The sequence below is a fragment of the Apus apus genome, chromosome 5 (assembly GCF_020740795.1).
Source record: "Apus apus isolate bApuApu2 chromosome 5, bApuApu2.pri.cur, whole genome shotgun sequence".
NCBI lineage: Eukaryota > Metazoa > Chordata > Aves > Apodiformes > Apodidae > Apus > Apus apus.
In genome coordinates, this window is record NC_067286.1 from 59,616,717 (window position 1) to 59,636,342 (window position 19,626).

At 43.0% G+C, this 19,626-nt stretch overlaps 1 protein-coding gene across 1 annotated transcript in view; it reads right to left on the reverse strand.

Annotated features, from left to right (window-relative positions):
• Positions 1 to 6,019, reverse strand: part of SYT16 (synaptotagmin 16) — a 40,320-nt gene extending 34,301 nt beyond the window's left edge. Inside the window, exon 1 of the mRNA XM_051621417.1 lies at positions 5,449 to 6,019. Within this exon, the coding sequence (XP_051477377.1) occupies positions 5,449 to 6,019 (571 nt within the window). The remainder of the gene's footprint in view (positions 1 to 5,448) is intronic.
• Positions 6,020 to 19,626: the final 13,607 nt, after the last annotated feature.

The following is a 19,626-nucleotide window of genomic DNA, read 5'->3' on the forward strand; positions in this document are numbered from 1 at the left end:
CACCTTTGAAAATTTGTGGTGTGGACCACTCTTTGGTTTCATTGTCACAGCTGTAAAGCTGACATACCAAAATCCACCCTCCTTTCAGGGTTACTGTGTACTCTCGTCACCACTTACTTTTGGCATAATATGGATGAAGATCACTTATAAACTGAAACTGAAAAGACAGAACTGCAAAGAAGTACTTTGAATATAAAAAGGAACAGAGTACCACCTTTACGAGGACACAAGTCTGGGCACAAACAGTTTCTGAGTGGTTCTGAATTTCCCAGAGAGAAAGCACTCAATGCAAGCTCAAGGCTGCACTCCATTCCAGAAAGCCAAAGGCTCATACTACATTCTTCAGAGACCACATGCACATCCCCAATCACATCACCACTTTCTCCCACTTGAGCAGCCAGGAGGATATTCTGTGAAGTGCTTTTGTCCACTGTCTGTCTGTGCTTCCCTTCACCCAGTCCTAGTGGTGCTATTGTGTCAGTGTAGCCTCTTTAAACATCCTGCTTTGAGTACAGGCACTGATTTTTTAGGGCTACATTCTGGCAACAGCACTGCCTGGCTCCACAGCCAGACAGGTGGTAAATTTATCAGCACTTTGGATCTTTACATGGAAATTGGCCATCTATCTATTTTAGTCTAAAGTTCAAGCAGAAGTTTTATTTATCACACAACCAACAAAAGGTTCTTCCAAGGTATATTTTGCTGTATAGGTTTATAGTGAGGAAAACTCACTTCTTACCTAGGAATTCCTGGCCATATGAGGGGTCATTTTACTGAGGTCAGGAGTGCATATATATAGCAGACAGAATAATTTCCTCTACCACAGCAATTACTGGCAAAAATCGATGACCTCTGTTAAGCTGGAGGCCAAGGTAAGTAAATGCAATTGTGCTTTCTAGTTTTAAAACCTCCCAGAGCCTCAGAGCCATGCTTCCCCTTACACATGTATTGAGGATAACTATCTAAGCATCTAGACAAGATTCCTATTAGGACCTCAAACTTCCTAGTATTCCAAGGTCAAAAAATGTATTTTAGTGCTACTGAAGTGCAATCTTTAGCCAGTGCTGAAATGATCTAATTGATGGGGAAAATTCTCCACAGACACGGTGCAGTTAAAGTGTAGTGCTCACCTATAAATTACACTAGTGTTATCAACACAGTGTCAGACAGCTCGGGAGACTCTTCAATCACAGAAGTCATGGTGCAAAAATAGTTCAGCTCTGATTCATATCACTTGGCTCTGCTGCTCTCTCTGTCCCGGTGCCTTTTCAGAGCAGCATCTGCTGCAACTGCCACTTAATGGTCATTCTGACTTTTTGTTTAAAAAGGACATGGGCCTCGAGGAAGAACTGGGGTAAAGCCATTGCATCCATGGCACAATTATTGCTGCTCTTGACCTTTTTCATCCTTCCTTTCTTTCCTTTTAGATTCAGGCTGGGAAGCAGATGGACTGGCCAGCTCTACCCCTCTACTCGCAGTGCACTACTTTTAGAAGTGGCTGCTTGTTCCACTGATTTATTTTTTTTTTCAGTTCTTAAGCCAAATGTGCAAGGATGGATTTGGCAGCCACACTCTCACCAGCCACCCCCAGTCAGCTGATCAGCAACATCTCAGCCGTGGGGGCTGGGGGGGTGCGTGCAAAGGCTGCTCTCTCCCCGTTCTGCAATGGGAGACAGTTTCTCTATCAGAAACACTGAGGTTAGAAGATGCAGGAGGGCCTCAAGGAAGCAACAAGAGCAAGTTCATGTGTCTTTGCAAAATTTACAACTACAGGATGTGCAGAAGGTGGCAGGGATCTGCATGCATGGAAGGGTCTGCCTTCCCATCATTAGCCTCTGAAACCAAACACCCAGCGTCTCAACATTTCCTGCCAAACTACCTCCTCATTTATAAACCACGGCTCAAAAGCATCCCAAGTGAAAACTTTTCCCTGCATTTATTTGAGACCTTGGCACAACATTACTAACATAATTTCAGTACAGGCCAGCACTCAGCAGCAGCCAAACCTGCACCCTGCTGATTAGGATGCCTCAGAGCATCTAACAGACATTTGATTTAAGAACCCAAGAATTTCATTGCTCAAACACCATTAGATCTCTAAGCCCAAAAATGGTTTTCAATAATACATATGCTGCTTTGGGGCCTCAGAAAAGCTACTCTGGGAGCTAGAAAACATTTCCAATGAGGTAAAAATCTGATCAAAAATATATTTGATAAAAAGGAGAAGGGGGAATGGTGGTTTTTAACTGGAACTGGATTTTATTTTATCTCAGAAGCATGCTCTAAGTTTAAGAGAGGGGAGCAACTCTTGGATTTTGGTTTCCATCTTTTTTAAAAGAAAATTATTCTCATCTAGGGTTGGTGGGCTTCCCTTCCCCCCAGAACCAAATAAAAACTATACATTGGAATGACCTTGCAATGGGTTTTTGTGGCTATTTAATCACCAGTGGCTGCTAAATGAAGCATATCTATTTTCTCTGTTACATTACTATTGGCAACCAGGTCTTCAGTAAGTGCCCAGAAATATTTCCATGGCAACAAAAAGCATTCAGCATTGCCACAGTTTTGTGCCAATTTAGCTTTAAAATATTCTATTGTGGAGAGAAATACGGTACATTAAGTGAAATAAAGTCAAGATGCAATGTTCTGAAAAGAATATAAGGATAAACAGGAAACATGTAGTTTGCAGAAAAGAGGGGGAAAAATGCCAAATGGAAGGAAAAATGTTCAGAGCTAATATTGGTACTACTGAATGCCTTTGCTGAATGTCAGCAAGTCCATATGCTCGCTTACATTGTCACTTAGGGTTAGGTAACAAAACTAACAGAAATAAAGATAACTCACTCCTCTTGATCATTTTAATGCATCACTAAGATTTTAAGTTGCCAGATTATTACAACCTCTCTGCATGTCTAGGTTACCAATCAGCAAAGTTCATGCTCCGGATATTAGAGCATGAATCTAAAGGAAGAAGAGAAAATAAACAGTTGAAGAATGAAATACAAAGAACACGTGTGTGTTTTGGAAGTGAAGGGTCACTCAGAAGAGCAAAAGCAGTTCTTCCACATCAAAAGATCTTGTGGAAGACATTTTCAAATCACAGTTCAACACTTTCTCTCCTGTTATACAACTTAAATAGTTCAGAGAAAAAAGGCATCGGCTCCCAGCCCTCCAACTCTCAAACAGCCAGCTCTATAGTCATGAAGACCTGAGACCATTGGATGACCATTTGTGCAGCTCATTGCAGAGATAAAGAGATAAAAGACTGTTTGAGAGCATTTGGAGTGACATTTCCTCAGGTGTAAAAAGCTGTGTGATGCCCTCTAAAGTCTTTGTGTGGAAGTAGCTCTAGGCAGCAGCAATGTAGGTGCTGTGGAGCTCTTCAAGGCCCACAATGGCTCCAGACAGCTTACTGAGAAGGTAAGCAAATAAATGGTAAGAGAAAGTCCAACAGCAACGCAATCAGTACCTGCTGTCAGCTGGGACAGAGGTTCAGAGTGGCCCTCTCCTTTAGCTGCAGTAATGGGTTACTCTAGCATCTGTCAGTCTATGTGTCTCTCACCAGGAAAATTCATCTGGTCCATCACATGCTCTTAAGGATGCATCCCCTCAGATGTCCCTGCGGATAAGACTGCAGGTGAGAAACAGCTCCAACAGTAGCAGTAGCCCATTCCTGGACCCCATTCCTCTGAGATCTCACCAGCTTTTCTCCCATCCACTGTGAGCAAGGGTGTAGTCCAGAGAAAGGACAAAGATCTGTAGGCCACCACTGGAATAACACACATGGCTGCTCCTCAGCCTACACTGAGGAGCCCCAGAATCTGCCATGAATCACTCTAGCAGCCCTTTTGAGCGTACAGGCTCTGCTGGAGACAAGGCTACACCCTGGATAGCACTTTTACAGGAGGATCCATGGCCTCAGGACTGCCTGGAAAGACACTACATGCCCTGCTCAGTGGTACACACAGTAAATCCTGCCCTGCAGCATCAACTTGGTGCCTATGGACAAACCCTGTGGGCAGGATATCAAACAAGCAATGTACAGGGGTACCAGAAAGTAAAGGATCTGTACAAGTTAGAGGTTGGGCTCCAAGAGATGCAGCTCTAGAGTGCTTAACCTGAGAATTGGCAAACATTCACCTGGGACATGAAACAAGCAGTCCCAGTTTGGGAGACAAAACAGCTAGACCAAAAGCTCTTTTTAATTATTTACTTGCTGGCCATAAAAGTGTGAGGAATAGTAATAAAGAAAAGAGCTAATTTTAACATTCATTAAAGAACACCATCAGGGTTTATACCCTCTCAGTCTGATATTCCTATTAAATATGAAAACAAACAGGCTGATTTTCCACAGTCTGCACAGAAACAGCTAAACATGGAAGACTTCCCTAGAAGCAGGAGTGATGAAAAGTCATTATAAACCAAACATTTTCAAGAGCATCTACTGGTTGATTCAATAAAAGGCTTTTAGATATTTGAAGCCAAATTCTGAAGACCCCTCAGTGAGTCTCAAGTTCCTCATCAGCTCAATATAGCAGAACCACTCCCTTCTCCCTTTCCTCCCTTATCCCCCTTCTTAGTATGTCCATAAAGAGTAGATTTAACCCAGCAAGACCTCAGGATAGTGTCATCAGGACTGCAGCTTTCCTGCTTGTGGTTGATTGATGTGTCTCCACCGGTTCTCTGTGACCCAGGTAACTTCCAGCCACACCTACAGTGATATTTAGCAAGTACAAGTTACGTGGCTGAAATTCTGTCCTGAACACAATCGACTGAAAAGCCGTTCATGTCCCTTAATGATCAGAAGTCATAGTCAGGCCTATTTAAAACTGAAAATAGCAAATTCAGTTCTTCTTCCCATCATCTCCTGCCTGCTGTCCTCTTCAATCTTATTTGAAAAGCCTGTGGGGGTGGTGGGAGGGGAGGAAAGCGATATGGGAGCCTTTAATCCATAAAATCATGAGACACGGCTGGCTTTTTAGTGCAGCATTTCACAGCACATGGCACAGTAACATCTTGAGATTCCTGGCACAAAGAAACAAGGTTTGAGATTATATATATATATATCTCTTTAATAGCAATGACGCAAAGGCAGATGGTTTTCACAGCAAAGGCTTAAGGCTAAACTTTCCCTTTGAAGGGTCCTGCTACCAGGAACAAAAACAGGGGTGGGGGAAAACAAAATACTCCTTGCTGCAGCTGAATTGCCTTCTAATACACAGCATTTCACCCTGGACATTTCCACTTATTTATATTAGGTTAGTCTCACAAACAAGAGAAAACAGAAGAGGAAAGGTTAGATTTTTCTTTGGGATTTGGGGAGTTTTATTTTAGCTGTGGGAAACAAAGACAACACAGAACATAATGAGGAGATTAGCAACTCAGTCAAATCGATACCAGGAAAGAGAAGACTGGATAACACTGTCAGGGTGCATGCTAGCTGCTTACCTGCAAAACTTGCCTTGCCAGTATTATTTTTCAAGGAGCCACCCAATCTGAGGTTGTGCTTATGACCTCCCATCCTCACAGAGGGCTCACCTTCTTCCTCAGCAATAGGAGGAAGCCGCTCAAGCAGCTGGAGATCTTCATTTGTCCAGTAGAATCCATTGGCTGTCAAAGACCTGGTGCTTTCAACACTCTGCTCTGGTAAACTGCTGGTATTTTTAACCAGTTTTTGCCTCTGTGGGCCCGTGTCAGAGCCATGAGGGAGGTCTTCTGAAGCAGGATAAGGACCTGCAATGTGACCATCTTCTCTTGGATAGAAGTATTCCTCATCCCAGAGATCCAAGTGTCGTTCACCATCTGATTCCTCAGAATAATCCTCATAAACTCCTCCATTATTCTCCACGTCCTGGTTCCTCTCTTCTTCTTCTGACTTACGACCCACTCCACTCAAATTCAGCAGGGAAGCAGATATAGAATCTCCAGCTTGTTGGATAGCTTCGTATATTTGAGACATCCAAGAAGACAGTGGCTGAAGGAAATTCTGAGCAGCCTCAGAAGCCATGTTTAACACCATGCCAGTAGCTGATGATCAGTTGTTCAGCTTTTCCAGCATGTCACTTACAATTCAGGGAGCTACAGAATAAGCATCATAAGAGATTACTGTAAATTGCTTGTCCATCAACACCTGTCGACACACTATCTATGTAAGATGTCTAGAACTGAGAGGAGAAATGGAAAAAGCACTTCCACCCATTGAGAATACTACTAGAAATCCAGAAATGATGGACAAATTACATGTATTCCTGCAGAGATCTGGAAAGTTTTCATTCAATTGCTCAACCTTCTATAAAAATAAAAACAGAACATTGGAGCAGAAGTACCTTTTGTGAAGCGCACATGTTCTGGTTACAACTGCCAACAGACCTGGTAAAAAAAAAAGTAGGCAATAACCTGCAGTCAAAAATCTCAAATAGAATCACAGAACTTTGGAATGGTGAAGATTGGAAGGGACCTTAAAGATCATCAGGTTCCAACCTCCCTGCTATGAGCAGGGACACCTCCCACCAGACCAGGCTGCACAAGCCTCATCCAACCTGGCCTTGAACACCTCCAGGGAGGGGGTAGCCACAACCTCCCTGGGCAACCTGTTCCAGTCCCTTACTATCCTTATGGCCCTGGCTTCTACCAAATCCTCAGCATTAGCATGTCCAGATGGGAAAACTGAAGGGTGAAGAGTTTGGGGAGTATTATATTTTGATTTATTGAAGTGACAGGCCCAAAGCATGTGGAACCAGCCCATGGCACTCAACTATTTCAAACACTTTGCTCCAGAAAGACTCTGGAAAAAACCCCCTCTGCCCTCAGAGTAATACAGCCCGGACTGGTTTTGCCCTCACAGAATTAAAAAAAAAAAAACACCAAACAATAACACAGGAGGTAGAATATTATAGGTATAGTATTACTGGGAATAGAAGTAAGTTCACAGAAGTATGGGTATCATGTTCAAGGCCAGGCTGGATGGAACTTTCAGCAACTTGGTCTAGTGGAAGGTGTTTCTGCCCATGGCACTTGGGTTGGAACTAAATGGTCTTTAAGGTCCCTTCCAACCCAAACCATTCTATTATTTTATGTCAGTATAGTATGTTTTCTCAAAGCTCATCTAAACCCTAAATAAAATCCTAACTAGCAGAAAGTTAAGATGCCTTTTTGCCTGATATACATCTTCCCACAGTATCACAAGAGAGATATTCTTTTAGGAACTCTGAGAAGGAGAAACCTACAAATAGAATGATGGGTTCAGGAAGAAAGAATTAAAGAGTTTCAGATTTTAGGCTAAAAGACAAACTTAAAAAGTGAAAAGAAACTTCAAGAATTAATACAAGAGTCTTGCTGAATTTAGAGGTCTAGGAGAAATCAAACTATTCCAGGGTAAATGCAGTATAAGCAGCAAGAAAATAAGTTCAGCATGTGCTTTGGAATGTGCATTACCTTGTGAAATGGTCTCCAGATAAATGTAGTGGAAAATCCAGTGCTTTGGATTTTCAGGTGGAGCATGGACTAAGGAGATCCCAGCTTGCCTGGGCAGCAGTTTTTTTATAGATGAGATCAGTGACTTAAAAGGTCTTTTTTAAACACTTGTGCCAAATAATTTAGTTCAGTGGTGATGACTTACACTGCAGACACTTCCAGCAAGATCATTATCAGCTTCAGTATGGACTAAGAATTACAGTCCTAACAAGGGCAGTAAATGACTGTAGATGACTAAAGACATTTTAAAAGCTGATGGCTGTTGCAAACTCTCCAAGCTCAGGGCACATACAGATCCCATATCCACCTCCCAACCACTGACCTCTGACTCAGATGCTGGGACCCAGGTAACACTCCCTGCCATGTATGAAGTCTTTGGCAAAGAACAGACAATGTCATGGTGTAACTTCCCTGGGCAGTTCTTCCCTTCATTGACTTTCCTCTTCCCAACTCTGCCCCTGGAGAAGCCTCTCTGATTTGTGCAACGTGCAACTTATTTTCTCATGGACCTAAAGTGATCACACACTCCAAACACCACCTTTTCAGCATAAGGCAAATTTGCTGCTGGAAAGTCACAGCACCAGAGAAGTCACTGGGAGAAGGCAGTGTTTGTAACAACGAGATTCTCCCAGGCATGGAAGGAGATAAATTTAGATTGGAAAGTACCAGATATGTTTTTAACCAATCATTAATTCACAGGCAACAGCAAATGAATCTTGGATGTCTGGTGAAAGAAGAACTTCTTAACACTCTGCCTCCATCTCAACAGCAAAACACATGACAGTAATAGACCTCGGAGCAATGTAGGCATCCAGGAATGATAGCTAACCAGAGGAGATAAAACATATGGGTGCTGAAATGAAGCACTGATCTGTTCTAAAAATCAACAGAACATAGACTTGTGATATTTGCATAGGGAATAATTAGCTCCTCTTTTTATTAGATTTCAGAGCAAACACCCAACTTATCCAACAGAGCCATCCCACTTCTCCCAGATGCTGTGGCTGACAGCACCACAGCTTGGGCAAACATTGTGGTCCTGCACAAGAGATGCTGCATTAGGGAAGCTGGTATCACAACCATGAAGACAGAGGGAGTTTTTCAAGGCAAAATTTTACTTTAGCAATGGAATTATAGCAGTTGATCTACAGTCAGCTGCAGGGCCTGGATGTGGTCACACAGTCCCCTAAAGAGGCAGATAGGACTTGAATATGCATCTTTCACATACCAAGTAGTTGCCCTGATCAATCATCTTGCCATAAGTGGCCTGAGGGGGAGGAGAAACATGAACCACACACACACATATACACACAAACACAATAACACAGTCCCAAGACCTAGAAATTGATCTAGATTAAAGCCAGAAAACCTCAACAAATGGTTGGATTTCAGTTTATTGACAATTAAGTATATTTCACCCCCAAAAATAATAATCACTTTGCAGTAACACCTGAACAGACCCCTACAACTTGCAATCCATCCCTGGAGACATTCAAAACCCGCCTGGATGTGTTCCTGTGTGATCTGCTGTAGGGGATCCTGCTCTAGCAGGGGGGTTGGACTAGATGATCTCCAAAGGTCCCTTCCAGCCCTTATCATTCTTTGATTCTGTGATACATCATCCCTACAGGCAAAAGGAATGCAACTTCCAGGGCATCTGTCTCTGTTTAGCCTTTTCTTGGCTTTTCCTCCCATCCTCTCCCTGTTACTGAAGACTCCACAGAGATGCTGAACAACTGGAGTTCAACTGAATTATAAATGGCTTATTATTGGTCTTGTAACAGATGGATAAAATGTGTAACAAGCTGCAGACAAGTTTAGGCGGGCAACATTTTTACAAACTCAAGAGAGGATCAAAGGGAGCTGAGCTCTGTTAATAGGCTTGCTGTTTCCCAGGAGCTCTCTCCCTTAATTAGCAGGCACTGCTCTAACAGGGTCTTTATGTTGTATTTCACAACATGGCCTTTTCAACAGAACTGATTTTTACTTTTGAGTTCACTAACAATTTTGACTTGCATTAGGAATAATAAAAAAAAACAACACAAAACCAAAACTGAGAAGAGCATTTGAAATGTGTGGCAAAGAAAAATCCATTTCTTTTTAAAAGCGTTCATCAAAAAAGAGAGAGAGAGAAAAACACAGTTTAGCAAATTCACTTCAAGGTCCATCTTCTAAAACTAACCACAAGAATTTTCACACTGAATTGCCTGCTTTACTCAAGGTTGGTGTTGTTTTGTTTTTTCCTCTTGGAAAGTCAGATAGCTAAAAGGATCAATGTTAAGCCTCTCACAGAAACCATCATAACCTTTACTACAATCTATATTCCCATGTCTTCATAGGATCATTATTCCTGAGCAGCGTTCCCATTGAGAGGTGCAATTACTGTATGGCTAAAAAAAGAAGACTGTTAGCAGAATTTCAAACACTACCACAATGCAGCAGTTTGTCATATTAGCAAAGTGTCTTTCCATCTTCTTGACAGGCAGGTCCCTAAAAATTGCCATCAGATGTGCATTTCTTACAACAATTTCCCTTATTCAAGCTGGTGTGGAGCGTAGGCACAAACTTCCTTTTTTTTCAGTCACTTTTTTTTGTGGCCCTTGCAAAAGTTTCCTACCAAACTCCTCCCTTGAGGGGAGGCTTGTAGACCACAGGTAGAAAACAGCATCCCAGCATATAATAACTGAACAGGTTTTGAGTGCTTATTTCTGAAACACTCGAAGAAACCCACAGCCTCATCTGTCTGCCTGGGGATGTACTGCCCTGTGTAAAGACACAAGGAGAGGAAATCAGCTCCCAAAGATGAGAAGACATCTTTGTCATATCACTGTTGTAGAAAGATGCATTTCTTTTGCCACTGCCAAGAAAATTGTACCAAGAAGCTTTTTTTTAGCAGTTTGGGCAAGTTGCTGAATCCATATGTCCACAACAGAAACTCAAGGCACTGTGCTGGGTCACTGGTGTTGGCAGCCACACTACATGAGGAGCCACACCCAGAGGAATGATTCCTGCCTCCACCACTTCTCAGAAACTTTAATGAAGCCACTGATAATGATTTACTTCGATTTTCTGATTGCACACAGAGAGCAGCAGCACTCCGTGTCCACCTGGTATGACCTAGATCATATCCATGAACAGGAGCTTTATTTGTGTGAACACCTAAGAAAAGCAGTGTACCAGATCCACCATGAAGCCTTGCTCCAAGCTTAGGAAGAAAGACCTAAACCAAAGTGTGAACCTAAGCTGATGCCCAAACCATCAAAGGTCAGCACAAAGGGTTAGGCCATTTTGCTGTCTATGAAAGGAGGAAGAAGGGAGGGTTTGGAAGGGTAAGATGATTTAATAACTCTTTTTAAGCTATTGAAAAGTATAATGAGCCTGATCCTTCCTTCTGACTAGAACCCAATTAGCACACATGTAAAATAACAGAGGGGAGATGAGAAATATACTCCACTGAAGGCAGGCAAGCAGCAGCACCCAGCCAAGAAATCCTATGTCCTAGTTCTGAGAGCAATCTGGACTCTTTACTGTGATTGCCAGAAACACATTTAACAAGATGCTAACACAGCCCTTCCACCCTCACAGTAAAGGATAACCAAACATTGCTACCATGAAACTGTATTTCCAGTTAAAACTGATACAGTGCCAAAACCAGGCAGTGCACTTGAAGCTGTTCAGTTGATTGGAGTCTCTTGCAGAGCATTATGAGAAAAGTTCACATATAGGGCTCAAGGATCACATCAACTGTGAGCATCATTGCTGATCAAGTTTCCCTAAGGTAAAACAAAACAGAAATACAGAACATCCTGGTACCTTTTGGCCTATGTGCTATTAAAATGCTATTTGTGTAGCTGAGTTTAACACCTAAAAAAATAAGGCACTTTCCAAAGGATTGTGTGCTCTGTAGTAATAGTTTTCTGCTGGTAATTCAGAAACTCCAGGGCATTCAAGAGAGATCTAATGTTATATGCCAATAAATTACACACATCTCACTGGGAACATTCATGGGTTACAAGTCAACAGGCAATAAACCTACTGCTGCAATGCATTGGTCCTGCAGGCCCCAAAAGGGTGAAGTGAAAACAAAGATGAGATCAGACAGACAGCAACACACCCTGCTGCAAGGGGTTCAGCCTACCCAGAGGAAGTCTGCAGACTTATTCCTCACTCCCAAACCACCTCATGCATTTGCAGACAGATCACTACTAGTGATGCTGTGCCAAATTAGCTGTAAAAATTCATACCCAAATGACAGATGTGTTTTTGATCCGGGTATTTAGCCCCATGGTGTCTCTTCCTTTCTTCCCATTCCTTTGTTGCGTGCTCTCCTTTTGTCAAAAATAATGGCAACAATTACATATCCTAACAATTTCAGTGTGATGGGGACAAGAGGAAAGGAATAGAAGAAAAAGGAATTATGCAAATGTGACATTAAGAGTTCAAAACTGTGGATCCTTTTTCAAAAAAGCAGGTCTCTTCACCATATAGAGAATATGGTGATAAATTCCAGCACAACAAGTCCTCCTGGAAGACCAGCATCCAAATCGTGTGCTCAGAGGCTCCACCAGCTCCAGGGCTGAGGAGCTGATGGTCATTTCCTATCCTGACCAATTCACACTTTGTTTTTGCTTAGACCTCCTGAACTCAGCAGTTTATTCCATTGAAGTCCAGTGCATTCCCAAAACATGGAATCTGTGACTGCACAGCTAGGTACTATTGACACCAAAATATTAGTACAAAATTTGAGGGACTTTTCAGGAGGGAGAAAATGTGAACATGTCTTGATCATAATATTTGGCCTGGATATGCCACAGAGCCAGATTCTGTCTCAGCACTGGCCTTAAGTCCAGAGTCAATCCACCCTAGCCTGTCTCATCCTCCAAATCAAAATAAGGTGCTTTGCTTTAAAGAGCTGCTTGTGACCATAGGCACAAGAACCTAACAATGAATAATTATTTATACTTTTCAAAAAAAGGGCATCAAGTCACAGATAATTGGAGCATTAGGAAAGTGGTGTTGGTAATGGCAACTGTGCCACTTTCAAGGTAAAGGAGTGAGAAACGTCTGTAATTACTGGATTAGGGGAATGAAAGGAGTAACCTGCAGTCAGAAATTACAGCACATTCTGTAACTGAGCTGCTATCATTCATTGCCTTGCATTAAGTCAGAAAAGCCAGAAGGAAATCACAAGTCCAAAAGGTTGGAGAAACATCAATTTGCACCAACACTCAAACCCACCCACCTGCGCTGTCAAGCTGTTGTGCAGAGCAGACCCAACAGACCCAGTCTCCACCCACCTGCAATTATGTTACCCATCTGCAGCAACTGAACAAGGCAGGGTCAACCAGAGCAATTACTTGCATGGAAATTAGCAGTGGGAGAGCCTGTCTAGCTGTTTAACACAATGAAGATATTTTAGGAACATTGTGAGGAGTCACCCAGTTACTGTTACTCCTCCTTCCCCCACAGACACCGTGGTTACAGAGCCTTTGCAAACTGCTGTGCAAGGACCCCCACTCAGACAGCTCTGGTTGGCAGCCCCAGCCCCAGGAATGAGTCTCCATTCCTGGTCCCCCATCTCTGGGTGCACACACAGCTAAGTCAGTAGCTCCCATCTTCTTTCCCTTCTGCCAAGTCAACCACCAGTCCAGCTGGATATGCTGGGAGGCTAAGGAGTCACTGGGAAAACCAGACCTAGCTTCTAACAGCTTCAAGGCATTCAGAGCCATAAATCTGAGCAAGTTGTCCCTACCAATTTAGGAACTGCTCCTTCAGCTACTCATATCCTTCATTGAATTCAGCCTTGTCACAACCAGGCTCTCTAATGTCTAGGGAAGGCACCAGCAGCAACAGTCACACTGTCCCATGTCCAGTTGCTCTTCCTATGAGCCTCTACAGTAGAAAATGAGAGGAAAAGCAGTTTAGAATAGTGGCTGCATTTGGGCACTGAGAAACTTCACTTTCAAGAGCTCCTCTTGCTCCTGCCACTGGCTGGTCAATGAACCTAACACCCTGGCTGAGCTGTGTACCTCAACAAGGTGACACAAATAACCCCAGACTCATTTTCAATCTGCACCCTGCCGAGGGCTATGGAGATACTGAGTACTCAGCAACAGGATTACCAAGCCCCAACACACCTGTATTTCTCTGAAGGAGGACATTCCTGGAATTTCCATGGCTTACTGCACTGTTGGAGGAAGCCAGTCTGCTGGCTCTGTCACACTCTGCCACATCTCTTGTTTCAAACATGATGGTCCCACACGCTGCATGTGGCAGGTCCCCAGTGCCTGGCTGGACCCATGGCTGCACTGACAAAGTAAGGTCAACATTCAGGCAGCACTGCCAACATTCCTGCCTTTGCAGAGTGTTATAGGGGTCCGTGCCTTCCTTAAAGCCCCAGCTACAGGAGATGAGTGGTTTATATATGAAAAGCAAAAGGATTTCCCCAATTTGAGAGGTTAGAACTGGGAAGAACAATCGTTAGTGGGTTACACGTTAAAGAACAGCAGAGTCTTCAGAATCAGGATCTCCTTGTAACAAACACAGCTCAGAAGAAGTGGAGAAGAGGAAAAGTGGATGCTAACCAGTAAGTTACATGTTACAAACATTCCCATCCTGCTCCTTTCTACCCAGCAAAGTCAGATTCCAAATTTGAAACAAACTCTTCCTTGTCAACACTCCCCTTGGGACAGCTCCCTCCCCAGGCAACTGCCACCCTACAAACAGCCTTTCCTGGCTTCCCAGCCCAAGCTCAGGCTTCAGGTTTCTCCATTCACCATATGATGTGCTGTGTTAGCCCAGGGTTTAAGCTATTCTCTCATGCTGCTGTCCTTTAAAAGCATTAGCATTTCCTACACACATATTCCATATTGGTCTTAGAAGTACCAAAACACTATGGTGAAATTTAAACTATATATAGAGATGATATTTTTGAATAGCTCTGAGCTTCAACTCACCAAGGTGATCTTGTTTGAACAGAAGAAGCAGGCTCCAACTTTAAGCTTCCATTGTAATTAATTATTACAACACATTCCTCTGCTGTATCAGATTTAGCACCTCGTTAATGTGTGTGGTATTTTGCTTGTACAGCACAGTTGTAGTTAAAGTTGAATTAGTGTTTCCATTATAAACCCGTGTTTTCAAAGGTTTATTACTCAGACACAAGATTTAGTCTGAAGTGAAAATTGCCACTGAGAGTGTCAGCTGAGAAACAATTTTTTTCCCTTCAAAATTTGGAAGGAACAAAGCACAAAGAAGCAAGCCACCCTGTTTATTAATAATTCACATTTTAAAAAGCATTGCAAATACATGTTTACATGATAGCCTGTGACAGCTCCATAGAATGTCAACACCCACGCACTCCTGGGAGATGTGTCATCTTAAAAACTGAAATAAAAGCCACATTTTTTACACCACTTGATGGGAGGCAAAGAGAAGAAAGACTTAAAAATCATACCCATAAGGGAAACTTGCTTTAAAAAATAAATGCCATAGCCTTTGTCTAGAATAATTAAAGCTAGGACTTTCAATGGAGAGGGCTGTGGGTGGGAATAATTTGAAGCACTTTTCACCTTTTGGTGTCTGTTCCTGGGTCAGAGATGCATTTAGCAAGAAGCCATCAGTCCCACTGACTTCTTCTCACATCCAAGCCTTCGACTGCCCATAAATCCTGGACTCTTATGGTACAAGCAGATCATGCCCTTTGCTACAGCCATGCTGAATTCAGTGTACAAGGCAAAATACACAAGAAAAAAAAAAACCTCCAGGGGCTCCACACTTGTGGATTGTTGTGATTGTGCCCATCTACAATTAGCTTGAAGACTGAACCACTGAGAGAGGCAAACCTCTTAATGAGGAGGCTTCTGAGATCTCTTCTAGGCTGATTACTTCAATAATTATACACATATGACATGCAAATTTACAAACTAATGTCTGATGAAATTACTGAATTCTCAGTTACCACCATTACCAGAATGGAAGCATTTTTGATCACTGGGAAACATTAAAATGTTATTTTTGTAACACAGTCAAATTTCCAGTTATTTTGGCTCCAGGACTCCTGGGTTTACCCAAGATACAATGTTTTCAGACCAAAACAAATGCACGAAGGAGTTTGTAATAGCTACTACAAGAAAACCAGGATGGGCATGTGCTTTGTGAGCAGAAAGGCAGTGTCATTACTCAGAATTGCTCATATTTTGCTCTTCACTGGATTAACAAAATATTCCCACAAGAGAAAGTGAGGACTGTGCTTTTTTCTCCCCAGTGCCTCCCTCCATTTTACAAGAGATTACCCCAGACAACAAGGACAACAGGAGCAGGGTAGCAATTGCATATCCATTTCATCAAGTTTTGGAGGTTACAGTAATCTATCCAAAACCCTGCTGTTTTCCACACAAATAACCCAAGACACAGCAAACAGGTCCATCTCTCTCCAAGCAATCAGAGCCTCAAAAAGATTTTGTACATGAAAGGCAGTTTAATACTGTGATACTTACCCAGACCCTCATGAACTCTGTACTTTTCTTTGTCGTGTTTTCTTCTCCCTTGTTATTTCAGGCATGGGAGCTCATCTCTCTTTCCAAAGTAGAGCTTCTTGTTAATGAAGTGGAAGAGGACTTCAGGGAGGATAATGGAGACTCCAACTGCAGACAAAAAGCCAAAAATCTGAGGGATAAATAACAATAGGAAGTCAGAAAGAAAACATTAGCACAAGTAGGAAACAACGCCCAGAGAAAGATATGGTTTAGCCACACCTGTATCCATGGCTCCTCTTCCCCATCCTCTCCCCAGAAGAAATAGTAACAGAATTCAGCAAAACTTGGACTTCAATTAAGTGGATACAAAATCTGTGTTGGGCTAGTCTACCGAGAACACCAACAACAGGGTACATGACACACAGAACCTGGTGATTCATTTCTGTCACATGATGAGCTCCAACAGAGGAAAGACTTCAACTGGTTTTAATAAACTTTTGTATCAATGCAGAATTCCACCTGCTTCAAGAGAGATGCTCTCAATCTATGTTGCAAAACGAGGTAAATGTGGTGCTTCAGGAGATGGTTTAGTGGTCACAGAGTTGTAGGGCTGATGGCTGGACTTGATGATCTTGAAGGTCTTTTCCAACCTTTAATGATTCTATGAAATGGCACTCGGTCATAAACCTCTTCTGCACAGCTTGCAGTATATTCCCAGGGGAGGCTGTGGGAAGGATTAGCTTGGGGGGTGAAATGCCTCAACACTTCCTTTGCAATTTATGTATTTTCTCTAAAACCAGAATGGTACTCACGAACTTCATTATATTTCCTAAGAAGCAGGTTAATGATTAGCCTATGATGCTCATTCAACTGCTACTTTACCCTTAAGTAAGAAGTATATTCCTGTACGACATAATTACCATCATTTGCTGCAAAAGACCAGCCTCCAGCTCTGGTAACTCAGTTTAGCTCCCTTGGTGTCATGTTGGGCCACCTGTAACAAGCACAGTAGTTTCGCACCAGCTGATGACCCTGTCTTCTGCATCAACATCCTTATGTCAAACTATAGAGAAAGCCTTATTTCAATTTATCACTTTCTGCCTCTGCCACCGGGTCTGCAACAAACCGCAGGCGCCAGCAAAAAGCTTTTAAAGCCATTTCACCTCTCTCACACATATCAAAATGCCAAAACAAGGGACAAACACTACATATATCATCCAGTGTGGATGGCAAGGGCACACACGTCAAAACCTGTGTCATCAGCAAAAAAAAAAAAAAAAAGTAAAGTAAAAACTGGTTTGTTATTCTGCTAATTACTTCACCAGGAAGGGGTGAGGTTCAGTTGTTCAATTCAAGTCAAATACACCATAAAAATGAAACATCAGCTGCATCAGTGGCACACCAGGGATGCCTGTGATTGCAAAGCTGCAGCTCGCAGATGAGATGAGCAGGAGGAAAGGATGTAAACAGAGCCAGCCCTGGCTGTGAAACACCCCACTGGGAGTTTGCAAGACTTGACTCAGCAAAAGGCTTAAGCTAGAAGAGCTACACTGTCTCCAGTTAGAGTCTTGATAGTGCACAAAAGGACTACAATCTAGGGGATAAAAAACCCCTAAATTAATACAAGCCAACATGCCTCAATAGAAAACAAAAATTACCAATGCATAGCAGCAGCCCACATGCAAAACAGACAAGTGTTTGGGACTGAACCTAGAAGAATATGGGTTACCCCTGCTCAGGAGGTGGCTCTGACCTGGCTCACTCCAGGCTAAGGAAGGAACAGAAATATGCACTGAATTACAGCCTCTTAAATGACAATAAGATCAAGTATACGTTTCCATTGCTCTCTTCTGCATGGGCACAGTCACTCCTCTGGTGATTATTTCTGTGTCCCCCTTGTGCCACACCAGCACTAAGCAAGGTCCATGAAAACAGTGGGTTTTTCTGTCAGCACTGAAATTTGGTGCCACAGCTTTCCTGGGTAATATGGCAGCCACATATCCCCTCAGACTTCAACCCAGGGAGCAGGGCTGGGGACACAAATGGCTGAGTGATACATCTACTCTGGCTATTTTCAGCTGCTGAAGTCACCATTAAGTGGCTGCTGGAGCCAAGTGTAAATCAAAGGAGCTGAGTTTAAATCAAAGTAACCATAACCCCAAAGTATACACAACAGTCTGGCTGGGTCCCATCACTGACTCCTCCTTTCCTTGAGCACAGCATAGGTAGGAAGGATTATGCTCTACCTTACTTTTAAAACACTTGGGATCACCATATCTCAGCACACAAGTGTGTGTATTTGTGCACAAGCTCATGTGAATATGTGTGTGTGTGAAGTTGGAGCAGCTATGTAGCAAGCTGATTATCACGTTTTAAAGGCTCTAGGTGACACTTCATTGCAGAGGGTGTGATGTGGAGGGGTGGCAAGGGCACAACTGTTACTATTTATTAAGCTTTTTTATAAAATCTCAGCTCTGAGACCAAGGAGATGCCAGGGTTTCTCCTTCTCAGACAGGACACAAGCAAGCCACCAACATTTTTAACACAAATTTTTTTACTGTAAGAGTGACAGAGCACTGGAACAGGCTGCCCAGAGAGGTTGTGGAGTCTCCTTCGCTGGAGACATTCAAAACCCGCCTGGACGCCTTCCTGTGTGATGTGCTCTAGGTGACCCTGCTCTGGCAGGGGGGTTGGACTAGATGATCTTTCAAGGTCCCTTCCAACCCCTAGGATTCTATGATTCTATGATTCTATGAAATTGTCCAGCACATGCTCCAATATGCTATATGAACCCAGCTGCAGAAATCCTCTAAGTGCCCCTTTCTCCAACAGACCTGCGTGATACCTTGCAAAATCCCAGAGGAAAAGAAGACTCTTGGCTAGACCAGGCATCCTGAAATAAGTTTAGAGACAAATCATCAGCTGCTGTCCACTTGCACTAAAGGATCTCAGACTGGCACAACAGCAGCAACTACTCCTGTTTCCTGGTCAGCTAAAGAGGAAAAAGGAAGTAGCATCATTCAATCTCTGAAGAGAGATATAAAAGGCATCTCCTGTCAGAGATCACAAAAGGTCCATTAGCAACTTCTAGGAAGAAGCTTTTCAAAACTGAACACTAACAACTGTCCACACAGAGAAGGTTTTGGGAGCACAGGTGAGAAGGGACTGCACAGAACCCTCCCCATACATCCTGAACTGCAAAGACTATCAGCAATCAACCAACAAGGGCTGAGATCCTTGCATCACCCCTCCCTTCACTGTAGGCACCAAGCAAAGAGGAAAGGTGCTCCAGAAGAACCTCCACAGCTCTGGCAGGAACTGACACCTCCCACACAGATGGCTTCCCCAGCAATCCACAGAGTCCCTCTCCTAATGAGGGTCTACCCAACTGCAGAGTGGCAGCTGGGACTTCTGCAGCTCAAGGCAAAGGAGCTTGTCCATCCTGTCCAATTTAAGCAGCAGTGTCCTCTTCTCTCCCAAACATCATCCATTCTAAATACTAGAGTTTTGTGCCCAAGCATCTCTGAGGGAGGGCTGTGATTTTTCTCCTGAGCACTGTCTCACAAACGTAGGTAGAAACATGACAGTCTGTGCACCTGGCTCCAGCTGCAAGCTGATTTCCCTCTGAGGAGGGAGGCATGCTGGCTCTCTGCTGCTCCATCATCAAGAGGAAAAC